At 31.7% G+C, this 16,747-nt stretch overlaps 1 protein-coding gene across 1 annotated transcript in view; it reads left to right on the forward strand.

Moving 5' to 3' along the window:
* Vps13c (vacuolar protein sorting 13 homolog C) overlaps positions 1–16,747 on the forward strand; it is a 176,092-nt gene that overhangs the window by 90,340 nt on the left and 69,005 nt on the right. Inside the window, exons 29-40 of the mRNA XM_048793227.1 lie at positions 686–765; positions 2,275–2,334; positions 3,925–4,084; positions 4,812–4,928; positions 5,419–5,522; positions 5,720–5,887; positions 6,045–6,349; positions 8,103–8,250; positions 8,960–9,068; positions 13,245–13,378; positions 15,074–15,230; positions 16,215–16,294. Coding sequence (XP_048649184.1) covers positions 686–765; positions 2,275–2,334; positions 3,925–4,084; positions 4,812–4,928; positions 5,419–5,522; positions 5,720–5,887; positions 6,045–6,349; positions 8,103–8,250; positions 8,960–9,068; positions 13,245–13,378; positions 15,074–15,230; positions 16,215–16,294 — 1,622 coding nt within the window. The remainder of the gene's footprint in view (positions 1–685; positions 766–2,274; positions 2,335–3,924; positions 4,085–4,811; positions 4,929–5,418; positions 5,523–5,719; positions 5,888–6,044; positions 6,350–8,102; positions 8,251–8,959; positions 9,069–13,244; positions 13,379–15,073; positions 15,231–16,214; positions 16,295–16,747) is intronic.

Below are 16,747 nucleotides of genomic sequence, written 5' to 3' on the forward strand. Positions count from 1 at the left end.
AGAAGCAGGAGTTATAGATTGTGAATAGTAAAATGTGAATGAAATGGTGGCTCTATCAGTCCTCTCTGCATAGCTTTTGGCGGCAGTACCTTGGCACTTCTACATAGGATTTAGAGGACATTTAATAGAACTTCTTATTCTTAAGATAAAAAGAAAGTTTTAATAATTCTCCTTCCTTAAAAAACCTTTTCTATGTAAATTGACTCTCAGCCTAAACGAAGGAAAATTATTTAATTTTCTCGAATAAATTACTTTTTGTAAAATTTTATAGTGCAATAGGATATTAGATTGTTTTAGTCCAGCCTTTTTGTTATATGATTGAGAAAAAAAATAAGTAGCCTTTGGTAAGGATAGAGATGAACTAGAAGTCATATTTCCTGATTCTTAAACGTATAGTTTATTCTGCTGCCCTAGACATGTACAAGACAGCCTTAAAAATATGTAGGAGATGTTTTTATTATTTTGAAAACAAATAAAAAATCAAGCAAAAGTAAATATGAATGTTTTTAAAGTAAGTTGGATTTCTTATATAAAGATTTGTAATTTTCAGTAACCATGAAAATATGAACAGATATTTTTTAAAGCTTAACTAGTATTTTTAGAAAATAAAAAGATACCTAGAAAGTTTCAAAATTTTAGAAGAGCTGTTTATTTGAAAGCCTTTTTCCCTTTTTCTTCAATTTAGGATCTAGAAAGAAACCCCTTCACTTGATTAGTTCTTCTGACAAACCTGGATTAGATCTTTTAAAAGTGGAATATATTAAGGTAAGGACCATAGAATGATTGTGTATTTGTTGTATACTCAAAATTATACTCTGAGGAAAAAAGATGACAATGTATTACTAATGGTTCTGGATGTGTTTTCATTTTTAATTATAGGGATAACTACTATTTCCTCTTCCATTTGTATACCTTCTTTCTCTTTCACTGTAATAGCCCTTCAGTATAGGGCTTTATGAAATCATTAAGCTACTAATCCCCAAAGGTGGAAGCCTGGGATAAAGTTGGTGCTGTTTCTGTCTTCTGGGGCATATTCATGTGTCTCCACTCACTGTATCCAAAGGTGACATTTGGCCTAGTATTCTTCATCAAAAGGAAAAGTTAACTTAGATTGGGTTAGAGGAAACTGCTAGGATTGAAAAGAGACTCAAATATATCACATGAAAAAGCAAAACAACAAAACTAGAAAAATAGATTACATGAAAAATGCTGAAGAAGAAACTGATGGTATTTGGTTGCATTCAGGATTAGTTGATTTGTTTAATTAGAATTCACCAGCTATTTATTGAATGTCTGTTATCAAATGCCTTTACTGTTAGGCACTTGAATACAGATATGAGAAATACTCTTTGTTCTCAAGGAAATTATATACTAGAATGGCATGATAGGCAAGGAAACAACCAAATATAATATTGATTGGTGGACAACATAATTGATTCTCTAAGAAAGAAAAGCACAAAGTAGTGTAGGAGCAGAAAGTTAGGGAAACTAGTCTGGCCAAAAAGTTTCTCACAGGTGGTAAATTTTTTGAGTTTAAATTTACTATGTTTATTCCCAGTAGATAGAACTAGGACCAGGGGTGGGTTATGTGGGTTATGATGGGAGATGAATGTTTTGTTTATTGTTTGTTTGCTTTTTACTCAGTATGAAGAACTCATTGAAACAAAATATTCTGTAAAGATTGCAATTCCTTGTAGGGAGACAAGATTTCTTTCACTGGAGAGATATATTTATATTTGCCAAAGACTTTTTTTTTTTTAAGTAATTGGAGTTGAGCCTAGGATTTTGTATACTAGGCAAGTACTTGTTTTTCCACTGAATTACATCCCTGTCCCTTTTTATTTTATTTTGAGAGAGTGTTTCACTAAGTTTCCCAGGCTCTGCTTGAACTTAACAAACATCTGCCTTCGCCTCCAAAGTAGCTGGGACTGTAGGTATGTGCCATCACACCCAGCTCTGCCAAAGACTTTATAGAGAGATTTAAGCATTAAGTAATGGATGGAATCTATGGAATTTATATTCTCCAGCCTTCAGAGTTTATCATTCTTCCCAGAATTCAATGAACATCATCCCAGGCTTGAAGAGAAAACATTTACATTATTACAATAAGTTTTTTGGATATAACATTAAAATAATGACAGTAAAATTAAATATATAATATACATACAAATATATTTATAGGTAAATATAAATAAATTAACCAGATATTATAAATAAAGGATTTATTTGCTTTGGTCTTAATTCGTTCCTTAGAAATTTTCTTTCTTTTTTCAGGCTGATAAGAATGGACCAAGCTTTCAAACTACTTTTGAAAAAACGGAACAAACACTTAAGGTAAGGGATTTTATTAAACAAATATATTCCTTTTGAAAATAACCTATTCTGGAAGTGTTCACTGTCCTGTAAGGAATATTGATGGGTTATTTGATGAGACCATTGAAAGTTATAAATTAACCTTGTAGATACTTAGCTTGCTCTGTGTCTGATTCAGTTTATTAAAGCAGTTGTTTTGACTTACTGTATCATATCCTACTATAATCTTTTCTAAGATTTCGGTATTATTTCTAGGGAAGGGAGTACTATAGAAAAGGTAACTTTGATATGTAGAGAACTAACAGGATTCGAAATGATGGTGGAATGATGGTGGAATGTGATGGACATTATTATTCAAAGTACATATATAAAGACATGAATTGGTGTGAATATACTTTGTATACAACCAGAGATACGAAAAATTGTGCTTTATATGTATAAGAAGATTTGTAATGCATTCCACTGTCATATATAAATAAAAAATTAATAAATAACTAACAGGATTCTAAACAAACCAAACTAAATAATGTCTTGAATATAGGAGTGAAGAAGTGCATAAGGTATAAAGAAAGGTGGTAAGTAATTTTGAAGTTATTACTTCTTAGGCAGTACTGTAGAGGAAGAAGAAGAAAAGTACTTGTGTGTTACACTAAAATGAAAATGAGAGATATGACTTTAAATGAATGCTTTTGAGAGATGGGAAAATCTGCCATAATCTTCAGAACCTTCCTTTTTGTGGTTTTTGTATCAATTTAGTGTTTTGAGGAAATGAAAAATTGTTTTCTGTGAACAAATTTTGATTTTATTTAAATGTGCTATTAGAAAGCCACACATTCTTGGAATTAATATGTGTTCCTACCTTCGCTTTAAAGAGTCTTTGTTTTTAAAACATGTAGTACTTGTTTCTTACAAGTCATATATTCTGTGTTTCTTTTTAAATGATGGAACCATTATTGTGGTTTTTGAAGATCACTTAGTAACTGGGAACTTACAATTGTATCTTATGTATTTAAATTTTATGGGTGCTACTTTTGGAATCATTTCTAAACATATTAGTAGCCCATAGTGGTCCTGGAGTTTTGTAGTGGTTCTGGAGTTTTATTTTCTGATTTATATCTTTTAAATAATCATAATAAATGTGCCATTAAGATCCAGTAAGGAGGCTAGGATTGTGGCTCAGCAGTAGAGCGCTCGCCTAGGGTTTGATCCTTAGCACCACATAAAAATAAAATGCATTGTGTTGTGTCCAGCTACACCCAAAAGATAAATATATTTAAAAAATCCAGTAAGTCATTATGGATGGCTTATGTTGAATATCAGAATGGTCATGAGAGGCAGATTATAAATTCTGTTATCATTATGCTTGGAGGATGGAGTAATTAAGTTGTTGTGGTATTCTAATGTACCCCTCAACTTTGTGGGTGTAACTTGCTTTCCATGTACTCCCTACTTTATGGAGTCCTGAACCTTCCTTTCCTCTTTTCTTTCCAGCTGGTAGAAAGTCTGCTGGGAGCCTCTGGGTGGGGCATGGGGGGGGGGTGAGTCACTGTGTGGAGTACAAGTTATAAATGGTCAAATAAAACTAATTTTCTTCCTAAAACATCTTTTTAGGTGGCCTTTTCATCTTTAAATCTCTTCTTGCAATCACAAGCACTTCTCTCTTCTATTAACTACCTGACAACCATTATTCCATCAGATAGTCAAAATGTGGGTGTTGTCAAGGATGTACAGATTTCAACTGAAAAACAAAAAAATTCACCTTTGCAGAAAGGTATGAAAAATGTGTTTTGTTTATTGTTAGCAGGGGTTTTAGTACTCCAGGGTGAAATGAGGAATCTTAGAGATCATCTAATTTAATCATTCAAATGCATGTTCTCCCCCTCATTGTGCCCTTTTCTTCAAATTGAATCATATGTGAGCACCTGATCTATAGGGCAAATATAACCCATGCTATTGTTTTTGAAAATGTTTGTTTTTGCTCTTATTTTGGTGGTGGTTGCCTTTGAGAGGGTAATAGAGGAACAAGACCTGTATTTATTCTGAGCTCTTCCCTCCCTTCTCAGTGGCTCCTGAAGAGGTTCCATATCAGTCTTCCCTGCCATTTTAGACATGTGGAAATCAAGACCCAGAGACCAAAGGAAGGGGTTCAGGGACAGCATCTAATTAAATAAGTTCAGATTTTAGATCAGAAAGAATTCCACTCAAATTCTGACTCTTTTACTTAAGGTGTGTGACCTTAAGTAATGTCTAGTGTCTTTATTTATTTATTTTGCATTTTCTTTCTTTCTTTTTTTTTGCTTTTAAATTATAAAAGTAACATACCTCTGTAGGATGTACAAAACAAAAGTATTTGAGATCTTAAAGAGTTTGAGAATTTAAAAAATGTGTATTTACATATATTTAGCAGAATTATGGTTTAATTAATATGGAGAAAAAAGCTTAACAAAATATGGATTACTGGAATCTCATAGTGATAGAATTCTTTGTTTTATTTTTAGTGATTGTGTCCTCTAAAGATAGTGACGTTGTTGGGTTTAGGCTGTTTGCCAAGTTGAATGCTTTCTGTGTCATTGTTTGTGATGAGAAGAGCAATATTGCTGAAATCAAGATTCAAGGTAAAGATCTCATAGTACTAAAAATTCATTAAGAGATTAGCCTGCACACTCATTCTCTTGTGATCTTCTTTCCTCCATATTAATTAAACCATAATTCTNTATTGTGGGTTGTTCAAAACATTACAAATTTCTTGACATATCATATTCGACACTTTGATTCAAGTGGGTTATGAACTCCCACCTTCACCCCATACATAGATTGCAGAATCACATCAGTTACACATCCATTGATTTACAAATTGCCATACTAGTGTCTGTTGTGCTCCGCTGCCTTTCCCATCCTCCACCCTCCCCCCTCCCCAATTAATTTTTGATAAATGTATAGGTTTGATGTTTATAAAGCTAAAAAATATCTAATATTAGAACTTTATTCATTGGGATTTAGACATTGCTAAAAAATTAAAACTTTAAAATAATTTTATACAGTGGAAATAAGTATCTTATTTATGACAGATCTGTAGAAATTATAATAATAACATGTTTTTTTCAGGCCTTGATTCCGCCCTTTCTCTTCAGTCAAAGAAGCAATCACTTTTTGCCAGACTGGAAAATATTATTGTCACAGATATTGATCCTAAGACAGTTCATAAACAAGTATGTAATAGTAAACAGTTAATATTTTTTGATGATTGAATATGAAATTCTATTTTATAATTTATTTTTTAAAAACAAATATATTTCAATTAAATATTTATTTTTATAAAGGTTAGAAATGTAAAACATTTTCTGAATGGGATTTTATTTTGTCATTACTTTCCTGGATAGAGAACATTCACAACTCTGTTTTTCAGGCCGTGTCAATAATGGGAAATGAAGTTTTTCGTTTTAATTTGGATTTGTATCCAGATGCTACTGAGGGAGATTCGTATACTGATATGTCCAAAGTGGATGCTGTGCTATCACTGAATGTTGGCTGTATTCAGATTGTCTATCTTCATAAATTCCTAATGTCACTTCTGGTAAAATCATTATTTAAATATTGAGTTTTCAATTTAGAAATAAATAAATCTGATAATTATGATAACAAATGTTATAAAGTCATTGAAAATAATATATATATATATAGAAAGTGTTATTTATGTGTTTATTTTTTCCTTTTATACTTTGTGTTCACAGAACTTCATGAACAATTTCCAGACAGCTAAGGAGGCACTGAGTGCTGCCACTGCCCAGGCTGCAGAAAAGGCCGCCACGAGTGTGAAGGACCTTGCTCAGAGGAGCCTTCGTGTTTCCTTCTACATTGATTTGAAAGCACCAGTTATTATCATCCCACAGTCTTCCATTTCCACCAATGCTGTAGTGGTAGATCTTGGATTAATCAGAGTTCAAAATCATTTTAGTTTGGTGTCTGGTGAAGACTCCTTAAATCCTCCAGTAATTGACAGAATGGATGTACAGCTCACAAAACTCAAGCTTTCTAGGTATGCTCTTTCTGCAGTTATGGATTTAAGTATTATGTTAATTTTTGCTCTGAAATTTTGTGATTTTTGAAACTCATACCTAACAAACTTCCCCTACATATTACATACAGCTGTTTTTAAAACAGCTTTTTATTTTGAAAAATTTTAAGCCTATAGAAAAATTATAGAAATAGTACCATGAGTGTACTTTATACATTTTAGTAGTTTTACCAATTTTATATTGCTTTAATATATGTATGCATAGTATTATTATTTAAATCATATTTTGCTAACTGGTTTGAGAATAGATATCTTGACCCATTGCCCTTAAATATTTTAGAATGTGCCTCCTGAAAGCAAGGTCAGTTATATTGACTATAATATAATTATCAAATTCTGGAAATTTGGTATTGGTATAATATTATCCAATGTGCATTCAATATTGAGGTTATACCTGTTGATCCAGTGATGTCCATTACAGTAAATTCCCCCCACCAGAATCACACATGGCATTTAATTGCATTCTCTACTATTAAGAGGGATTTCTGTACTAATACACACTTATTCTGGAATGTCCTTTAACCTTTCTGTATTTTTCACGATTTTGGTGGTTTTGAAGAGTGTAGTCTGGTTACTTCCTGGAACAGTTCTCAATTTAGTTTTATCTGAGTGATTCATCATGGTTTGATGGAGCTTAGACATTATTGGCAGGAATACTTTGTAAGTAATTTTGTATCATCAGTGCTCACACATGACGCATAAAAACACAAGAAGATTAGAAAATTATTTTCTACCCTATCAAATGAGATTTTTATCCAGAATAAAAAGGTAATGATTGTGAAGCAAGTTCATAAAGCAGTTCTGGAGAAAAACTTTATGAAACTCCCAAGAAAATGTTGTTAGCATGCACGTTGCTAATGTTTTCCTTAGTCTTTGTACCTAAAAATATATAGTCATGCTTCACTTAATGATGGGGATACATTCTGAGAAATGCACATTTTGTTATCTCATCATTGTATGAACATCACAGAGTGTCCTTACACAAACATTGGTGGTATCAGCCAATCATTCCATGTGATCTCTTGGTCAGAATCTATATGGTCAGGATACACAGTAAACATGAGACATATGTTGTATGAGGCTTCAGCCAATTTAACATGACATACTGTTTTATAGTAAACATTTTTTAAGTAGAAGGAGTACATTCTTAAGTAGTGAAAGACTAGAAAATATATTAACCAGTAACAGTCATTTATTATCACCAAGTATTATGTGCTGTTCGTAATTGAGCATGTTGTACTTTTATGACTGGCTGTGTAGTAGGTTTATCTATACTGGTGTTACCCCAAATATAGAAATAATGTATTGCACTGTCTTTATGACAGCTACAGAGTCCCTAGGCAAGAGGAATCCCAGGGGACCACAGTGATATATGTGGTCCATCACTGACACATCATTATTGGCACATAACTGTTTTTAATCCTTGAATAACAATTTGATGATTTCTCCAATGTTTTTAAGAGTGTGACTTTGTTTTCAAAATGTTTGCAGTTATCACTTGTCTGCTATTTAAAGATAAAGGTATTCATAATAATTTCATTGTTTATCAGATATTTTAATCTGACCTTGCCAATGGATTATAAATTAATTTAATTATAAGTTCAGCTTAAAGTCATTACTTAGAGTGGAAGATAGCTGCTTCACTTTGTTTTTTAAAATTATATGTTGCGTTTCCTCCTATTTTTGCATATGTATCATTTCTGTTGGTTATTAGGACAATAATCCAGCCAGGCATCTCCCATCCTGATATTCAGCTGTTGCACCCAATTAATTTGGAGTTTTCTGTAAATCGAAATCTAGCTGCAAATTGGTACCACAAAGTGCCTGTTGTGGAAATTAAAGGACATCTTGATTCAATGAATGTGAGTACATGAGAGAAAAATCCTTCATCATTGAAATTTTAAACTCTGGAGACTTTCTTAGTATATATTCAAATAAAAGGTAGAATATTTTACTGAATGATATAAGAACAATTCCAGCCAGATGATATTCAACAGGGTTATTTTATTCTTTTCAGTAAAATTTAATCTTCAGATAGTGTTACTTAACTTTCATATTTGTTATTATAAGCATTTGCAGAGATCTGTGTGTAAACTATTAACATATTCCATTTGATACTATTTATTATAAACATATACTTTTATTTTTAGAATACCTAAGGTTCTCCAAAGATAATTATAGCATTGAGGGAAATGCCTATTTTTAATATTAAGAACAGTCTTTATTTCACCGGAATTGTTATTGTTTAAAAAGTGAAGTGTGTGCATTTTCAAAATTTGTCACTTTTAAAAGATCAGATTTCTTGAATCATAATTAACTTTTTATAAAGATAAGTCATTGTGGCTCATATTGACTTTTAAATTATATTGTTCTATAAACATTTTCTTTGAAAATAAAAATGTTAACATGAAATGAGTAGTGAAATACTTGAGTGGATAGTAATTATATAAATTTTTGATTGTTAGGTTATACTGTCCTTTGTGTTTTATTACTGAGAATTTGTTTTCTGCATTAAATTGTTTCATTGTACAATGAAATGCCTTTTTTCTTTTTTAACATAATATCTCACAGGTTAGTCTAAACCAGGAAGATCTTAATCTTTTATTTAGAATATTGGGAGAAAATCTTGGTGAGGCTACTGAAGACCTAGATAAAGTGAAACCAAGAATACAAGAGACAGGTAAGAGTCTGACAATAGGTGGCATACTAAATATGTCTATTTTATTTTATAATTTAGTAGACAATAATCTCTTTCTTTCCTATTTTTGTGGTGCTGGGTAGCAAACCCAGAGTCTTGTGCATGTTAAAAGCACAGAGTCTATATCACTCAGCTACATGTATCCTTAGCCTGAAAGAGAAAATATAAGAGAAGTAAACAAATATAATTTACAAATTGTAATTTGTATTACCAAGAAAGCAAACAAGAAGTTATATTTGGAGATGTTTGATTCTTTTTAGTTAATCAGTCAATCCATTGTCATTTTAACATTTAAAAAAAAAGTTATATAAGTTGGTTGAAGGACATTAAGAAGGGGGTCAATATTCAGTTGTGGATTTCTGGGATAATTATTGTATTTACATGTACAGAAAAAATATTTAATTTGTCCTTGTTTATGGTAGCATACTTCTTGTGATTTTTAAGTAAGGCTTAGTAGTAAAATATTTTTAAGAATTGCACTTGCTGATAAAGTACTATTCCCTGATGATACTGAAAAATTATACTGCAATAAAATGAAGAGAATTTAAATTATTAGTTGTGTCCCTTTTGATTTAGTAATAAGGTAATTATAGTACAAATTTTAAGCTGTTTTACACATATGTATATACATGAATGTATCATGCACACAGACATATAATCTTTTTTTTTTCAAAAAAATGGTAGCACTTGTGTGTATATGCAATTTTCTCATTTTTTCCTAAATTATGTCTTGTGTTCATTTTATATTGGTATATGTTCTATGTATAGATCTCCTTTATTCTTTTTAATGACTACCTGGTGTTAGAGTCTGTGGAAATATCATGATTTAATAAGTCTCCATTTTATAAACATTTTAGTTTGCTTTCAATTTTTTCTCTGTATCCATGTTGCATTCAATATCCTGTACATGCACTTTTACAAGTACTTGTAGGGTAATACCAGTTAAAGGGTATGTAATCTTTATTAATTTAAATTTAATTAGTAATTTAATCAATAAACTTTTAAAAACATAATTTAAAATTTTGATAGATCTGTCAATTACCTTCCATAGGACTTGTACTGTTTTGTACTTGTACCAGGTTGTTCCCCCCCCGATACCAGGGATTGATCCCAGGGGTGTTTTAACCACTGAGCCCTTTTTCATTTTTTAGTTTGAGATAGGGTCTCACTAAGTTGCTCAGGGCCTACTAGGTTATTGTGCCTGGCCTTGTATTTACAATCCTCCTGCCTCAGCCTCCTGAACCACTGGGATTACTGGTGTGCACCACCATGCCCGGCACCAGGTTGTTTTCCTATAACTTGTTAATATAGTGTATTGTCAGACTTTAAAATTTTTGCTCATTTGCTGAGTTAAAGATGATATTTCACTACATTTTTTCATCATTTAATTTTTTACTATAACATAACATATATGTACAGAAATTTTAAGTGTACAACTTAATGAACTTTTGCATGTGGATACAGCTATTCTGTCACCATGATACAGAGACTGCATGTCTTCAGCATCTCAGAAAGCCTCCCTGATGTCCTTCCCAGTCAGTTCCATGTGCCCCCAAATCCAACCAGATGTAACTATCATTCCAACTTATAATACTATAGATTGTTTTAACTCTTCTTGAGTTTTACGTAAATGGAATTATGAATAAATTACTCTTTTGTATGTGGCTGCTTTTTTTCAACACCTCCTGAAATTCTTTTGATACTGTACTTAATAGTAGTTGGCTCTTTTTATTCCTATGTAATGTTCAAATATAAAAATGTATCCAGAATTGTTTTATCTATTCTATTTTTGATGAACATTTGGTTTGTTTCTAGTTTTTGACTACTGTGAATAAAGTTGCTGTGTTGTTGTATATGTCTTTTAGCATACAGTAATTCTCTTTATTTGTGGATTTGCTTTCCAGGGTTTTAGTTAGCTGTGATCAATACTGGTTTGAAAGTGTCAAGTGGAAAGTTGCATAAATAAATAACTTAAAAGTTATAAATTGCATTCTGCTCTGCCAGGGACATTAATCATCCCTTTGCTTGGCATATCCACATGATATATGCTACTTTTCTGTCATTCATTTAGTAGCTGTCTTAGTTATCAGGTAGATTTTTATGCTATCCCAGTGCTTATATTCAAATGACCCTTAGTATTTAATATGACCACAAAGTTCAAGTGTAGTGGAAACTCATTGGTGGCAATTTTATTACACATTATTTTTTATAATTATCTTTATCATGCTTGGGCTGTGGCTCAGCAGTAGCAAATTGCCTGGCATGTGTGAGGCACTGGGTTAGGTTCTCAGCACTGCAAAAAAAAAAAAAAATAAAAAATAAAAAACTTCTATCAGCAACTAAAAAAAATAATTATATAATTGTTGTTAATCTCTTACTGTGCCTAATTTACAAATCAAACTTTATCATAGGTGTGTTATATATAGAACTATCTGTGGTTTCAGGCTCCTGCTAGGTGTTTTATAATATATCCCCCTCAGAGGAGGAGAGGCTACTCATATGTTTTTTTTTTTTTTTTTTCTTTTGGATATGTAGATAGGAGTAGAAGTACTGGGTTCTATGTTAGATTTTCATTTTAACTTTAGTAACTTATACCATATTATATCAAATGGTTTTCTAAGTGTTTGTACCAGTTTACTTTTAGTAATATATGAGTCCCATTTGTGTTGTATTCTCACCATTACTTGGGAATTGTCAGTGTTTTAAAATTTAGTCGTTCTGGTGGATATGCAGTAATATTTTACTATGTTTTTTATTTGTTCCCTAATAACTAATGAAGTTGAACACCTTTTAAAAAAAAAAGTGTATGGGGGGCAGGTGATATTGGCTATTTGGATACCCTCTTGTGACCCGACTTTTCAAGTCTATTCTGTCATTTTTACCAAGGTGTTCATTGTTTTTATTGATAAGTAGGAGTTTTTTGTTATTGTTGTTCATCCTGGACACGAGTCCTTTGCTAGTTTTTTGTATTAAATATATGTGTTGGTATATGTATAGAAATGTTTTTTCCTTTCTGGTTTTCCTTTTAACTCTCATGGGTCCTTTGATTAATAAAATTTAGTAGACTTTGTTAACTTTAATATTAAACTCCAATTTACTGTCTTAAAAATGATTAGTGCTTTGTATTTCATATTTAAGAAATCTTTGAGTATTCCTGGAATTGTTTTGTAAGAGCAAAATATTTGTTAGGACCACCCCACACTCCTGGCTATTCACATTATGTTTGGAGCAGTGCTGGAAAACAATGAAAATTAAGAAACCTTGCCATAGGCATTGCTTTCTTAAAGGTAACAATAGCAGTGGTTTTCTATATGGGTTTCTTGTGTAGGTGATATTTCAGGGTTCTGGTTTGCTCTTTCATTGGTCAAGATAATGTTAGGAATGATGTAATGATATTGAGGGTTGGTTGAAAGTGAAAGCTATCAAATCATACTGATGAATTTGGACCCCACCCCTTGTAATCTGTGTGACACTGGGTAAGGTACTGAATGAGTCTGAACCCTCAATTTTTTTATCTGCATTTTGAGGACAATAAAGTTTTACCTTCAAGGAATATTATAAAAACTAAATGAGACCATCCCTGTATAAGACTTAGTACAATATCTGGTGCCCAAGTATACTCATAGCAGAGACAACTGCTATTTTGTGTATTACAATTTAAAAAGCAATTTTATTGTATTTCAGGATGTGCTGATTTCAGAAAGACAGCATCATATTCATATGACTCTTCTTTTTTGTTGTAGTTGTTGTTTATAAAACCTCTCCCATGTCATTACTCTGTGATTTCCCCCAATTTCTTACCTTTTTCTTGGAATATCTTCTCTGTGTGTGCAGGTCGTTGAGCTCTACTTGGATGGTACCTCTTGTGTTAAACCTTTCTTTATTTACTTGTAATGGTGTTAAACCTTGTTCTGTGCTTTCTGTGCATTTTATATTTTTTATTAACATTTACCCTCTTAATGTCAATAAGTGCGGCCTGCTTGTTTTGCTTGTGTTTAAAAATATGTGTCTTGTACTATACCATGAGTTTTCTAAGGACTAGAGAGATGACTGATTTCTGTATTTTTAGGCCTTTGCCAGATCCAAAGTACTGATATTTGTCCTTAGTAAATATTTGTGAAAGAAATGTCTAAATGAGTTTCTTTTGAACATCTTTAGGTAAAATTAAAGAGCCCTGTGAAACCTCTATATCACAAGATGTACATGCTTCACAAGATACTTTAACAGCTGGAATGGAAGAAATTAGATCTGTAGATATCATTAATATTTTGCTGAATTTTGAAATTAAAGAGGTATGTAATTTTCATATGTTCTTGTAAAAGGAGGTAGATAAATAATGGATACTTAGAATTACCTCTTAAACTTGTAAATAATAGGCAGAGAAAAATCTTACACAGTTTGTTTTCATGTAGCAATGGTGCTTTCAAATTTGAGTGTTTATTAAGAATGAGTATATATAGGGTGTATATTATTTCATAGTGAAAAATGATAGTATTTCATGTAACTTGCTTTTTCACTATTATAATTACAGGACAGTTGGAATGTGGCTTGCTTTGCAGTTCCATAAAAGAAAGGCAGGAAAGGGAAATAATGATTGAGAAATCCTTTGCAAATGCTAGAAACTCTTATAGAATAAAATACAGTATGTCTGCATTTTAAAACATGTTTATTACTATATGGTATAAATGTTTATTACTATATAGCATATGCTTTCCATTTACAGATTCTTGAGGAAAGATTAAGTGGATTTTCCTCTTCTTTATTCACACATTGAACAAATTGTATGTGCTAGATGCCAAAGATGCAGAGGCAGAATGCAAATTCAGACAATTGAAGTATTTATGTTTTCATTTAAAATGTACTCAGAGTAGTGTATACATTGGAGCTTGTGGTATGGATGGTAGCGAGAGGATGTTCTAATAGGGTTGGGAAGATTTCCTAGAAGAAGTGACATTTGAGTTGAGTTTTTAAGGAAAAATAAATAGTCTAAAAAAGGGGGATCAGAAAAGGGGCTAGGGTAGGGATAGAAAGGAATAGGCTTAAAGTTTTGAATAAGTGAGAAAAGAGTAGATCTAGGGACCTGCAAGCACCTTTCTCCAAAAGCCCTTCATCATTAAATATTTGTGTTCTCTGAGCTAAAAATTATAAACTTTTTATACAAATGGATTCTGTGTTTTTGAACTGAAATACATGCTTGTAGTGTTGCTAAAAGGGTGTTGAAACTAACTTTGTTATATTAAACCTCCAGTATTTTTTCTGGTTAGTATCAGAGTTGCTAAAGATTTTTAAGTTTTGACAATTCAAACATTGTTAGATAAATAATTCTGTTTCCAAAGTTCTTAATTAATGTGTGTATGTAAAAAACCTGTAAGTCCTTTTAATATCATTTGTAATATATATTATGATAGTTCCTGTCCTTTGGGACAGTGATTGGGATAGAGGGCGAGAAATTTGCATCCTCCAGGTGAATACTTGATGTTGTCTGAAAACATTTTTGGTTCTTACTTACATAGTGGGAGGCTGCTACTGGGAACTGGTGGGTAGAGGCAGGGATGCTGCCAAATATCTTACAGTGCACAGGACTGTAACAGCCCCGTTATGCATATTTGTCATCTTAAAATGTCAGCAGTGCCACCATTGAGATTTCCTTGCCTTAGGAGTTCTATACAAATTAGCTGTTAATCTCAGACTTTCAAATGAAAGACCAGATTATCTGGGAATTAGGCCAAATTGCTATTTATTGTCATTTTTGTACTTTACCTTTGAAAACCACTAGAAAATAGTGGTGATGCTTCCAAAGTTTTAACAGTTATATGTGCCTCCTGAGGTAAATAACAATAAACAATTTTCAGGCACAAATGGAAATAAATGTTTTTACATTGTTTAAATCTATTGGTCATATCACTCTGTATGGTTATTAAATTCTTGATTTATCTACATTGCATATTAATGAGATTGTTTGTGGTAATACTGATGCATCCTTTTAGGTTGTGGTTACTCTGATGAAAAAAGCAGAAAAGAAAGGAAGGCCTTTCCATGAACTCAATGTTCTGCAGCTTGGAGTAGAAGCTAGAGTTAAAACATATGACGTGACTGCTAAAGCTTATCTAAAAAAAATTAGTATGCGGTGCTTTGATTTTACTGGTGAGTGTGAAGTTTTATTTGTGTCAATTATTCATTAGGCAGATGGTCCTTTTATCAATATTAAACATTTATTTATGTCACCATAGTTATTTAGATTAAATTTATTACAGTGATAACAAGGAATTTGATATTTAAAAAATGTACACTCATGTAATTATCATAAATAAAGAATATATCTATGTATATATTTAACATAAAATGGAATATACCTAAAAAATTAACCATATGTCTATATATAACACTTCAGTACTTATAAAAGGCACCATTTCAACATTACTATGCCATTAGAACTGACATCTTAGGAAATCAGAAACCAGGTACAGACCCCATGGACTTTTTTGAAAAGTTAATTTACAAGGAAACATGATTTCTTATTTTAAAAATCTGTTTAAATTAAATGAGATTTTAAATTTGTTGTCAGTTACATTAATGCTTGCTTGTAAAAATGAAAATTAAATAATGCAGAAAAATAAAGAAGGAACAATTTAACATTATCTTGTAGTCTCATTCCTTTCCTCCCAAATAAACGTAAGTTATTGTTTAGTGGGTATCCTGGACCTTTGTAATTCACTTTCTGAATTATAGCAAGCCAACTTTTAGAGTTTTTATGAGTATTTAAAGTTTATAGAAACTCTTGAAATATCTTACAAGCAAACTTACATTGTGAGTAATTCTTACTTTTCATAAACTTTTTAGGTTCATTCCTTAATATATTATGATTTGTTCAAATGAGAGTAATAACAGTAGTACCAAGTGTTGTAACAGTTGTTATTGACTACTGCTGGGTTTGTTCATTTATCTCTTATTTTTATGGAGCTTCTTTTTTCAAAGCCAGGCTTACTGAGACATCATTTCTATATAGTAAAGCTAATTCATCCTTTTCTATGAGTTCTGATAAGCATACATATATGTAACTGGCTGGTTCTGTCTTAAAAGATGGTTTGAAGTATTTAAGAGATGTTACCTTGTCTTTTTCCCTTCTAGACTCTAAAGGAGAACCTCTTCACATTGTTAACTCTTCTAATGTAACTGATGAACCTCTCCTGAAAATGTTGCTGATCAAGGTACCTGGTTTCATTTCTAGAATTCTTGAATATTTAAGAATATGAAGTTATACATATTGCTCTCATATTTAATGTTTCAATTTTCTCCCCCCCCCCTTTTTTTTCATTCTAAATTGGTTGATTGTGGTGAATTTTCCAACCATCCTAAGATTCCGGATACTCTATTAGCCTTCTGAGTTATCCTTTGGTGTTGAATAAATATGAGTAATACATAGTTCTGCTGTATTCTGAAGTGTGTTATAATCTAGAAGACTAGCATTTCTCCTACATTTAGGTTTGGTCCACCTAATCTACATATACTAGCATTTCTTCCAGAGTAGGATGAGGAATTTGAGTTTTTGCATCTGTAGAATGTGAGACATGCTTTATGTGGTCAGTTTTGGGGATATGTTCTTTTTGCCTGTAAGTAGTATGTTTTTACTGTTTTAATAGCATACTTTGAACAGTTTTAAA

The sequence above is a fragment of the Marmota marmota genome, unplaced genomic scaffold, assembly GCF_001458135.2.
Source record: "Marmota marmota marmota unplaced genomic scaffold, marMar, whole genome shotgun sequence".
Taxonomy (NCBI): Eukaryota; Metazoa; Chordata; class Mammalia; order Rodentia; family Sciuridae; genus Marmota; species Marmota marmota.